The sequence below is a fragment of the Adiantum capillus-veneris genome, chromosome 16 (genome assembly GCF_014529385.1).
Source record: "Adiantum capillus-veneris isolate H3 chromosome 16, ASM1452938v2, whole genome shotgun sequence".
Taxonomy (NCBI): Eukaryota; Viridiplantae; Streptophyta; class Polypodiopsida; order Polypodiales; family Pteridaceae; genus Adiantum; species Adiantum capillus-veneris.
This window is the reverse complement of record NC_140946.1, coordinates 48,758,534-48,771,178: the sequence shown is the minus strand read 5'-3', so window position 1 is coordinate 48,771,178 and position 12,645 is coordinate 48,758,534. Positions and strand designations below refer to the sequence as shown.

The 12,645-nt window shown below is 42.1% G+C and overlaps 1 protein-coding gene across 2 annotated transcripts; it reads right to left on the bottom strand.

Annotated features, from left to right (window-relative positions):
• Positions 1 to 323: 323 nt before the first annotated feature.
• On the bottom strand, positions 324 to 6,224 carry LOC147439003 (beta-ketoacyl-[acyl-carrier-protein] synthase III A, chloroplastic-like). Of its 2 annotated transcripts, none has more exons than XM_086484951.1 (8): positions 5,814 to 6,224; positions 5,383 to 5,531; positions 1,963 to 2,099; positions 1,743 to 1,866; positions 1,561 to 1,643; positions 1,408 to 1,472; positions 1,088 to 1,307; positions 324 to 823 (listed from the first exon to the last, which is right to left on the bottom strand). In XM_086484951.1, the coding sequence occupies exons 1-8, from the start codon at positions 6,041 to 6,043 to the stop codon at positions 602 to 604; spliced, it is 1,230 nt and encodes a 409-aa protein (XP_086341077.1). In that variant the 5' UTR covers positions 6,044 to 6,224; the 3' UTR covers positions 324 to 601. The 2 variants fall into 2 exon arrangements, with proteins under 2 accessions (XP_086341077.1, XP_086341076.1); XM_086484950.1 differs by having other exon boundaries at positions 1,561 to 1,679; positions 1,764 to 1,866; positions 5,814 to 6,223.
• Positions 6,225 to 12,645: the final 6,421 nt, after the last annotated feature.

The window sequence follows — 12,645 nt, the reverse complement described above, 5'->3', positions numbered from 1 at the left end:
TCTTTTGCTTCTAGGAAATCAATTGATTGGCCTCTAAGTGCCACAAAACAGTCTTAGTGTCTACCATACCGTTGCCTTCACAACTTAAAAGTACTGAAGCCCATAATCTTATAACCTAGCTTACTTGAGAATGGTGTCAACCTCCTTCCCGTATCTGTGGGAGATGCGAGTAATTCGCAAAGGATGATCATGTCACGCTAAGAATCTCCAGGTTCTGTCTCAAGCACTGATCTCAAACCTTGCGCCCCCGGATCGTTAGTCACTTTTCTGCAGCCACTAGGGCAAGAGTCATTCTGACCATGCCACTATCATTACACAATCTCAAATCTGCAAGTGTATGCCATGATTGCTCGTGGAAAAAATAATAGCCTAGCTTGTTGGTGCCAGAAAAAGTACAACGTGTTGATTTCAGGCTTCTCTCTCTGATCCAATGTGCCATCAAACATGGACAAGCAAGCCGCTTTTATACATGTGGTGCTTTGAATCGTTTTGAGGGCTTGTGAAAACTTTCTAGATTTTGAGGGCAGCAAAGGCAATAGACTTGAATGGAAGCTTTGAAGCAAGGTCGCATGTTGCCGTGATATGATCTGAGTATTACACATTAATCCCATTTTATGATGACAGAGCCCCATGTAAGACCAGCTCCAAACCCTGCAGTTCCTAAGACATCCCCAGGTTTGACCTTCCCAGCTCTCACTGCTTCATCAAGAGCCAAAGGGATTGATGCAGCACTGGTGTTACCATAATGGGCTAGATTTGAGATTACTCGCTCTGAAGGCACATTTAATTTTTCTGCAACGGCATCCAAAATCCTCTGATTGGCCTGCAAGTAAAGTTAAATGAGCACAGGGGACAAAAAGTTGCTAGAGAACTAAGTTACATGAATGCATTTAAATAAAGATTAGTGTGTGTGTGTGAAACATGGATCACGAGGAAGAAGAGTGCACATTACAAACTTTAAGGTAGAGCCAGGCACGCGACAAAAAAAATCTCCGGCTGTGTCATTAGGTAGTAACCTACTACATCAGTCTGACAGTCCAATAGTGGGCGTAAAAATGGGTATCAATATATGTTGTCTATATCGCACCTGGTGAAGTAGTAGCCAGTCAAGGTTCTGCCCAGTAATGCCAGCTTCTTTTAAAGCTGCCTCCACAGCCTGTGGAACACTTTGCACTGCGAATTTGAAGACCTCTCTTCCATTCATCTTCAAACAACTTGGTGCTGCCTTTGTTGGCAGATGGATGGTCCCGTTGGATCGTTCATCTTGGTCAAAGACTTCATCTGCACCTACCCGTACATGGAGGTGTCTGTAACAATAGTTGAAGCAAAAACTTGAGAGAAACAAAGCTTGGAGAAAGAGCAAAAGATTGGGTTTTGAAATATTCAAAACAGATTTAGACATTTTACTTTTGCCCCTGTCCGTCACTGTGAAAGTCGAAACCTAGAAGACTATCCTGGTCATCACTAGCTGCCTGCCCAAAACCATTAGAGTTACTTGACAAGTCTTGGGGGTCTATTGACTGACAGTTGTGAAGTGCATGAAGCATATGCACCTATTACCTGTAAAACCACTGCACCGGCAGCATCTCCAAAGAGGATGCAGGTTCCTTTGTCCGTCCAATCCACATATCTAGATAAAGCATCTGCGCCAATCACAAGAACATTCTGAAACCCACCTCCTGAAAGAAAACAATCTGCCCCTCAATACAAAAAAGAGATGTGTCATTATGCAACAACTCAACCTACATAGGTTGCACCAAAACCTTTGATAAACCGAGTTCCAGTCACAAGCCCCAATACAAAACCACTGCAAGCTGCAGTGATATCAAATGCCAATGCTTTTGAGCATCCCAAGTCTCGCTGGACCTGATTTGTTCATAAAAATCATGTATAGCTTGCAAAGGTGAAGGATTGACTGCCTTGCATTCACTAATTTTAAGTGTACGATTCTTTTCAGCAAACCTGGGGAGCACTTCCAAAAAGATCATCTGGGCTGGATGTGCACAAAATAATTAAATCAATATCTTCCGCCTGTACTTTCGCCATTTCAAGTGCGTTCTTTGCAGACTCCACAGCCAAGCTAGTGATTGTCTCTCCATCTACATTGCCAGACAAAAGACAATACCTTCAGAATTACACAAATTATAAAAGCACTTCCCAGTTGCATAATCATGAAATTTTAACCACAGCCGTTAGTAATCAAATAGCAACAAGACCCAGGTAATCAAAAATGGCATAAATTCAACAGATTTATTTGCATGATACAGTGATCCAAACAAAAATGTGAAGGTCGTCTCAATCTAAAGTGCGAAGGTAGAGAGCAGACGACTGTGTTGTGGGATGCCCTACAAGAGAGAGGTCAGTTGTCTTGCATTGGCCCTCTCAATGTGCAGCTTGGAAAATGGTCAAGAGATAAAATCCATATCTATGCTTTCCTTTGGACGAGACACGATGGGAAGTGGATGAAGTAATCCCGATTCCCGAAGTCTTCCAAGGATCATATTTTACCTTCTGACATGTATATTTTACCACATCCTTGCAGATCGTAGGCTAATAAAATAAATAAATCTATTGCCTTGACAGTTCCCTCAATGTCCCGCATATGATGGTCAGAGATAAAATCTGTATCTATGCTTTCCTTTGGACGAGACACAATGGGAAGTGGATGAAGTAATCCCGAAGTCTTCCAACAATCATAGTTTACCTTCTGACAAGTATATTTTACCACATCCTTGCATATAGTAGGCTAATAAAATAAATAAATCTATTGCCTTGACAGTTCCCCCAATGTCCCATGTACAATGAAGCACGAACTTTGGCTGTAAAGCTCGAATGATACAAAGCGTGCCATGTCGAAGAAGATACCCATCTTTTACAGTATAGCCTAGAGCAGACATGCCATATTTGAGAAATGCAAGGTCACAAGCATTTAAGTCCTTGAGAGTATCCAAACCTCAGATGCAGCAATAGTGGCCAATGCTACATGAGGCGTGCAAGCAATCGCATCAGCCACTATGTACCTCTTTCGTTGATGTTAAAATCTGCACATGAGATAGAGGGTGACAAGCATTTAAGTCATTGAGAGCATCCAAACCTTAAACGTAGCAATAGTGGCCAGCTCTGCATGAGGCTTGCAAGCAATCACATCCCACATATGAATCCCGAGAAACTCTTTCACGTAGATATTTGAGAAGTTCCTCATGCTTTAGTTAGTGGCTTTATCACATGACCATCCTACTCAAGGGTGGGCCAATAAGTGTGTCTGTTGCAGACATCATGTCCCAAGAAGTAACATTTCTTCAGATATGGTACAATAACTATAATATTGATAGACGACTTCCTCTTCAAAGACTAAGATATCCTGATGTCATCAACTTGTGAACAGATGTAGCAATAGCAAGAAACTGCTATAAAAATCATCCATATCAGTAAACAAAGTAAAAAATCACAAAGAATGTCTATTGATAAGTTATAAGCTACGAGGTTCGAGATACAAGTAGTCAACATATGCTCAAAATTTTCTGCATAGACACTGTTTCTACAGACAACCATAATGCTTGAAGATTGTCAACATCCAAATCTATTGGCATCAATGTGTAGAGCTCAATGGGAAGAATAGTAATTTTACTTGCAAAGGGCAAGAAAAGTATTGTGCTTCGATATTATTGTAAAACTGGAGATAGAAAGAAAGGACATTGTAGGCTACCACAAAGAAAGGACATTGTAGGCTACCACAAACTGCAACCTTCGAAAATCAATACACCATAATGGGAAACAACTAACCTGAAGTAAGAGAGTGAAGGGAGTGAAGGAACTGGGAGTGAGATGCTCTGTACAAGAGAGGTAGTGGCCCTAAATTGCGTCAGTAGCACCCTGTAGGTATTTCTTTATTAGCATACAAAATCTTGAGGTCCTTCTTGCACACATTGTGCACAATCACATGAAAAAGCACCCCCCAGCCTGTAGGAGACCTCACCAATAGTGCACAAGCTAGCAACACCCACCAGCTTGTGTGTCATATAGTGCGTTAAACCAACGACCCTAGAGTTCACATGGACATTGAGTGGAAAATCAACTTTCAAAAGCTCCAACGAATCTAAGCCAGAAAGAAAATTACGCAAGAACAGAAAACACAGATAGAGGCTTTTCTTGCAATCAACAAGAGCTGCAAAGTTCAAATTTTGTCAAAGGAAAATAACTGCATCAGCCATACAAGCCAACAAAATCAAGAGACGAAACTTGTCAAGAGAGTGAAATACAGATTATTTTTTTTTAAACATTACTTCTTGAAAGAGAACGAATCTCTAAATCATTAGGATCACCTTGTGGCCTGTGTGAGCCTAAAGCCCAAACACAAATTTTATCAGCACTACTCAAACTATCCCCATCAGCCATCATTGAAGAGGGTTGTGCTAGTATCTTTGTCTAAAGAGCTCTCTGGAGTAGCATCCTCAATCTAAGTCATACTTAGGGTAACACCTAAATGAAGGTTCTACAGTTGGATTATGCCTCCGCTAAACGACCCACACCCCTAATGAAAGAAGTCCACTTTGTGCAAGCTGAAGTGATTAAAAACCACTCCTATGATGGCATCTACATTGGGCCATGGATCATGAAACATGTAGTGGTGGACCCACCTACTACTGAGAGCCAAGCATGCTGCATGAAAATAAATCGTGGCACATTCCGATATCAACTTAACATGGCCAATGCATCAATGTGGAATGAAGTTGCAGCATCAAACTCCACTGCATGTGGTTATACTGAGTATCTACTCCCCTCAACATACTGGGTGGCCACCAACCTTCTTCAACAATGCTTGGGACCTTTTTCAACAGTACCCAAGCAAGAAGCATTCTAGTATCCGGGCAAGAAGCAGAATGCTGACTCAAATATTTCTAATAAAGGAGAAATGATACTGTCTTTCCGCAGAAGTAACTTGGAAGCGATGTAGACGTGAATTCAATTACCTTCGATTTAAAATTCACTCATCCAACAGTTTGAAAATTAATCGCCATGATTGGAAAAAAGATTTGAATACCTACTATTTTGGGCTCAAATTTTCACACCTACTGGGAAACAAAGCCCAAGGGCAATTACAGCATGATTCTTTAGTGATTGCAAGGCCAGCCCCTGCACAACAATGTGCAGCCTCAGGTAGTATGCATGGAATGACTGAGGAAGGCTTGTGCAAATGTGAAAGTCCTGATCTCAAAATACAAATACACCACAATCTGCCTCTCAATGACGGCCAACGTTTGACCAGAGCTCAAGACATCCTGACCTCACCAGGCCTCAAGACCTCCATGCATACGAAATATTCTCTTTGTTTTATCTTCTCCAGAGTACACATAACTGCACGCTAAGTTTTTCGTTACGCACCTGAAAGAACTCTTCGATTGCGAATTCCAGTACGCTGAGAAATCCACTCATCACTTGTGTCCACAATTTTCGACAAATCATCATTAGAAAGAACCCGTTTGGGAATGGCAGATCCGCAACCAATGAGCTTGGAGCCTCTACCTACAATTCTGAAAGCCAGGCAAAGGACTGAGAACCCATGGAGCTGCAAAGTTCTTAAATTCCGGTCTTGTGACAAAAAATGATTAAACACCACTACCCACCGAGTGAAAGAGGAACATGCAACCTAAAACATGCAGAAGCTGAGAGAATTCGTAGCAAGCATGCAATTTTAAGGGGATTGCAATAGTGCATGAGGTCAAGTCGACATGTCCATAAGCAAAATGAATGTGCATGCGGAGAAGCATATGCACGAAACAACAAGTAGACGCGAAATGGTAACAGAAACTTACCTTCTTTGCGATGGAGAAGGCGAAGGAATGACAGGGATGGTTGTGGGAACCTCTGCAGCCGAGCATCTCATTACCAACAGGTAGGTTCTGCTTCTGCTGTTGAAAGCTCCGAGAAAACCCGTAACCCCATATGACGGGAAGCGATATTCTAAGCGGGAAATCAAAGAATTAGATGAAATAACCTGAAACTGAGAAGGCGAGGAAGGAGGAGCAAGCGACGCCATAGCCATTAACAGAAGAGAGCTCTAGCTTGTGCTTCTTCTGCAGAGGAGTTGAAGAGGAGCTAAAATGCATGCGAGGACGCTATGGTGGAGGCGGGAGAGGAGGAGGGACAAAGAGAGAGCATAGGAGAGCACGGGGGATGGCGACCTCCTCCACGGCCATCGCCTACTCGCCTTCAATAGCACATAATTTAGACGCCCCTTAAATGACGTTGAAAAAATTAAATCGTTTCAAAAAATTTGAAGATTGAATCACAAGATGGGCACACAATTTATGGGCACCCAAATTGTGATAGGCCTAAGGTGCTCTCATAAATTTTGTAGCTATGCTTCTAGAAATAGCAGTGGTGCAAACCACCGGTAAAGAGAGAGCATAGGAGAGAACCGGGGTTGGTGACCTCCTCCATGACCATTGTCGACTCGCCTTCAATAGCACATAATAAAGGCATTCCTTAAACGACGGTGAAAAAATTAATTCGTTCAAAAACCTTTAAAGATTGAATCACAAGATGGGCACCCAAATTGTGATAAGATGATCTTTGAAATTTTGTAGCTATGCTACTAGAAGTAGTAGTGGTGCAAACCAGCGGTAACCAGGTATATACCTCCATTTGAAGGCGGTGGTTGGTGGTTTGAGAAGATAGAGAGGGGGAGAATGTGCTACTACACACACATCCCAAGTAAACCAACACAAAGATGGTCAAATTATGATGCACTCTCTTTTAAATCCCATGATGTGGTGAGGAATAACAAAGGTGATGTGGTAGTAGAAGAAGGGGCGCTTGATTGTAAGCCAAGAGTGGGGTGTTAAGAGAGGAGAGAAAGGGTTTGCACGTTGATGTTGAGGAGAAAATCATACACTAGACACTCAACTATGATTTTTATGACCATCTTCATCATGTTTGCAAGCTTCTGATGAATTGTGATATATATTGAGGAATCATATGTAGCATAGCCTCAGGCTTTTGTCAAAAAAGGACAAGAAAAGAATGTAAGAAATCTTTGTATGGGTTGAACCAGTCTCCTCGTACTTGGTATGAGTAAGTTGACACCCATTTCGTTAAACAAGGCTTTTGTAACACTCCAATTGAAACCACTTTGTATGTCAAATGTGAGGGTGATGTATTTCTCATCATCATTTTGTATGTAGATGATTTGCTAATTATTGGTGTGAATGAGACACACATTGCTAAATTCAATGCCACTTTCAAGATGAAAGATTTGTGGCTTTTGTATCATTACTTTGGCATAAAGTTTAAGCAATGTGCTGGAGGTATTACTTTGTGTCAAGCAAGATACATCAAACATTACTATGTAAGTTTGGACCTAAGGACTGCAAACCTATTGCTACTTCAATGAAAATACTTTTAAACCGAGTCTTCATGATGATGGAGATCTTTCTTATGTCACTGTTTGTCAAAATTTTGTTGGATGCCTTATTTATGTATCCAATACAAGGCCGGATATTCAGTTTCAATCTCATAGGTCAACAAATTTATGCATAGCCTAGGGTGTAAGCATTGGCAAGTTGTTTAAAGGATCTTTTGCTACTTGAGTCACACTACAACGCTATATGAAGATATCGACGCGTATATATCGACGGCCATGCTTTTCCACGTGTATATCGACGTAATAGTCACATCCAATAGACAGTGAGAGCACCTCAACAGATCGGAGAACCCATATCTGTAGAAGAGGAAGAGCTGGCTATTGGATGTGACTAGAAGTATCATACATACATGGCACTGTGGTCGCATGGAAAGCATTTCAGAACACAACAAATTGACAGTAGAAGAAACACGTTTGACAGTGGGGTAATGGTTAGTTTCATGCAAAAGAGCAGGGCCAGTGCTAGAGACACGAATGAAAGCACTAGCAACCTGGATTACTGTGGTCTGGTGTCAGATATCCTGAAAGTAAGCTTCAGGCGGTTTGAGATGTTTTTGTTGGATGTGAAGTGGTTCAAGGTGATTACTTCTAGTCGCAATGCAACGGTACGCAGAGATGGAAACAAACTTGTGCAAATAGATTCTACAAAGATTTGGACATATGCGAGCGACACATTTGCTCTCCCCAAACATTGCGAGCAAGTGGTCTTTGTACCGGACCCTCGAGAGCGACAATGGTGGTTTGTGGTTCAGGTTGCTCCAAGAAATAAACAAGTATTTGAAGGGCAAGATCTCCTAGAGGAAAGTCAGTCAGACGACGTCCATACTACTGTGACATTAGATGATATGGAGGAAGGTATGGCAGAGGAAGCTGACAGATATACGAGGGATGACGCAGACGAGCCAGAATTGACACTTGTAGATGAAGATGCAATGGATGAAGACAATCTGCCAGAACGAGTTGGGGTAGAGTTATGTTTGCAATTAGAGATAGACGATGATACGTTGCAAGATCTTATCGATGATGCCTCACTCGTCGAGGCCTAGGCCTGTAAGTGTTTGTGTGAAGACGCTGATTTAAAATTAAGCTTAAAGTTAATTTAAACAATTGTGTTCTGACGCTTTATTTTACTTTCTTTGTGCAGGACTTTAGTATAGCAGACCAAATTCCAGATCCCGCTTCCATGAGTGCAGATGCATTCATGGGCTTCGTTACACGGATGATGTCTGCTCAGATGGCAGAGGCTTCTCAGTACTGGGTAGCCAGAGGCACGGGTACTACGCCTTTGGGTTTCACACCGGAGGGTCCGACGCCTAGGGGGGGGACGCCTATGGGGGGGAGGACGCCTATGGGTACGACGCCTGCTTCTCCCATGACGGCTGCTTCGACACCTAGGGGTGGGACTGAGGCGGGTACGTCCTCATCTCCGCAGCACAGGCGCACTCGCCGATCTCGGTGATCGTCAGGTGGAGGTGGTGGTTGCTGTGGAGGAGGGTCCATAGATGCTTCGACCCCTCCTCGCTCACGACCCCTGTCCTACCCAGGCACACCTCTCGACACACCTCTTGGCACACCTCGGATACCTTGGGGGGCACACGATCCTAGTGCCTCCAAGCTCTATACTGTACAGGTAGATGGTTCTGTTGACATGGATAGAGTCGGGAGTGAGATGCGACAGCGGATTCGCCAGCTCGCGGAGTTGCAGTTTTCGACCAGCCTTCTGACGTCTTGGGGTGATCAGGATGGGGACAAAGTCAATTACATAGTGGAGACCATCCTAAGAGAGTACCAGCCTGCTCCGGGTTCTTCCGTTGTTCCGAGGAGGTGGATCAAGGGTGTTGCACGGGACACCGTGAAACATCGACAAGATGCAGCTCGGAAGGCTTTCAGGACCGGCTCGCCGAAGCCTTCCGGCATCCCAAGCGAGCGTGGTTGCAGATCAGGGAGGATGAGCGGAAAGCGAACACACGGTTCAGACAGCAGCGTGAGGCCGCGCAGGTACGACAAATGACCAGGGGGACATCTCATCTTGGCAGCGGAGGCTTCGACACCTTTCGCTATGAGTTTGTGAGTTTCTAATCCAATCTTAACTATGGCGTTTTTTAAAACGCGATGAATTATGTATTCTTATTACTTTGATTTTTGTATAAACGCAGAATCTTGCGATGCATCGAGCTCCGTCACGCCAGGAGGAGTCAGATGGATATCGCAGAGGTATCTATGAAGTACTAAATGATCTTGAAGCTTCAGGAGAGCCTGTAGACTGGGAGGCCTTACAGTCTCGCTGATCGCTTGAGGTGAGACGTTAATATGTGTGATTTGATTTAATTAAGTAAGTATATGTGAAGTAATATCCATACTAATTTTGTGAGTTGTCCTATGTGCAGGTTGCGACGCCTAGTCATTAGTGGACCGGATTTCATATATATGCTTTGTGAGACACAGACACGCTTCTGTGTCTCTTTTTTGTACAGACAGTTATTGTTCAGACAGTTATTGTTTCCCTTATGGTTATGATTATTGTCATTGTCATTGTATAGACATGGTTATTTCTCCTATTCTTGTATAGACATAGTTATGGTTCAGGTTTTGTTAATGGTTATGTTTAACTTTCTGGTTATGCTTATGGTTATGCTTTTAAGTTATGGTTATGGTTCGTTATGGTTATGCTTTTAAGTTAAGGTTATGGTTCGTTATGGTTATGCTTTTAAGTTATGGTTATGGTTCGTTATGGTTATGCTTTTCAGTTGGTACGGTACTTGTCTTTCATTGGCCTTAAATCTCATGTGAGATCCTACATGGATAGCATGTAGGAGGCGTATACATGATATGGTTTTTTTTTTTTGAAAAGTTTATGTAAAAACAAAGGGAACTCTGCCGAAATTTCTACGCGCGAGAGCATGGTTGATTTTGGTGCTGCTCGCTTTCTTGGGCAGAGGGCAGGAAGTCTGGCTGTGGCTGTGTCCATCTTTTAACTGGGCGCAAGCGAGGCTACCTGCCCTCTGCCCAAGAAAAAAAAATTCTGTTATGGTCGTCGCTATCTGCGTCGTTATGTGCGTTGCTATCTGCGTCTATAGCTGCATCGCAAATAGCGACAGGTTCACAGGGACGCGAATATCGACGCACATAGCGACGCAGTGCGTCGATATCTGCGTCGATGACACCTTTTTTGTTGTAGTGTCATACTTTACATCTTGGATTGTTCTATTTCAAGGGGGATTATTGCTGCTAGGTTTGCATGATTTTTTGGACTCGGATTGGGCTGATTATTATGGCGCACAAGTGTCCACAAGTGGATTTTATTTCATGCCCGATAGTTTGTGCATATCATGGTTGAGCAAGGTGAGTATAGTGCAACCTTCACATCATGCTCAGTAGTTCATGCATACCATGGTTGAGCAAGAAGCAACCTATTGTTTCCACTTCCAATTTTGAAGTTGAGTATCATGGGCACCCTTCACATCTACAATTGAGTGTCTATGGCTCAGATGCCTTATGGTTGATTTGGGTGTTGGATAGGACAGTGCCAACATCATCTACACTAGCAAGAGTGCATTGCCACTTGTGAGAAACCCAATTTTTCATGCTTGCACAAAGCACATTAAGATGCATTATCACTTTGTCAGGGAGAGACTCTCAACAGGAGAGATTAGTTTAGCTTATGTGCTTACACAAGACAACCTTACAAATTTGTTCTCATGAGGCAAGCCCAAATCTTTTTGTGAAGATTTGGGCTTGCGTCCCCTTGTGGATTAATCATGTCCTTAGGGAATGGCACTTCCTATACATTGTGTGCCATCTCTCATTCAGAGCAACACTCCCATGGGGAATTTGTTATCATATATGTGGTAGTGATGTGTGTGAACACACTTAGGACCATTGGGGTAACTTTTTCCTCATTAGGAGGTTTCCACCCCATGGATTGTATATATGCCCATCACTTTAGGGATAACTTATCTTTCTACTTGCACACTAAGCAATATACTCTCTATTGTGTGCCTTGCGGTTATTTATCTTCTCCAAGTTGTGTGTGCATCTCAGCAACCCTAATTCCAACACACCCACACCAAGAATTTGGGAGGACATTTTTCCATTGATATCTCTTATGAGAAAATTCTATAGGCTGGTTTATGGTGGCAGAATATGATGCCAAATGTTTGAGCTTTTTGACACACATGTGATATTTGATAAAGAATGAGTAAATCTACTACAACAGATATGATACCATTGACCATTATTCATCACTTTGAAATATTTATGAAGTGGGGACCTAGTTTTATGGGACCCTTTAAGAAGGTTACGCCCAAGAAGAATTAGTACATAGTTATGGCAATATTATGTTAATAAATGGGTAGAAATTGAAGCACTCCCCAACAATATAGTCAAGTCCATAGCATGGTTTATATACGAATATGTCATATGTCTCCTGATCAGAAGATCTTTTCTTCTTCGAAGATCTGGGCTGTTCCCCTCTCGACGGTGAAGCTTATCCCTCATCGTCTCACTGGTTTGCGTTATTTCAAAATGAGTTTACGTAATTAAAGAAAATTAACTCAATTAAAAGACAAAAAAGTCTGTATGGTTGTCTTCTAGAAATAGTTTCAAACCAGGGAACTCATTTCATTAATGAAACTATTCAGATCTCAATTGAGATATTCTCCATCAAGCATCAAAAATTGACATCGTACTACCCCAAATGCAATGGACACATTGAAAATGGCAACAAGACTATAAAGACCATTTTAACTAAGATTGTCTATAAATAGCCCACAATTGGGATGAAAAACTTCAAATTGTGCTATGGGCATATCGAACAGCCTACAAGATCACTACTAGAATGACAGTATTCAGAATGGTGTATGGCACAGAGGTTGTAGTCTTATTGCAATATTTAGTCTCACACTTGAAACTAAAAATGATATGGAGTATAACACAAACCTAAAAAAGAGACTAGAAAACTTGTTGAAGTTGTACAATATCAAACAAACAAAAATGTTGGAACAGAATGTGGTTCAGCAAAGGAGGAAGCACTGACATGACAACAAATTAAAGGTACAAGAATTTCAAAAGGGGGTTTAGTTCTATCATAGTGGTCTAAATTAGGGTCCAAGAAACCCAATCTAAAGATTGCATGGTCAAAACCTTATGAGGGTCGTCTTGGCATTTTTGAATAATATAGGGAGATTGAAAGATTGAACTGAATTGATTTTATTTGCTATTTA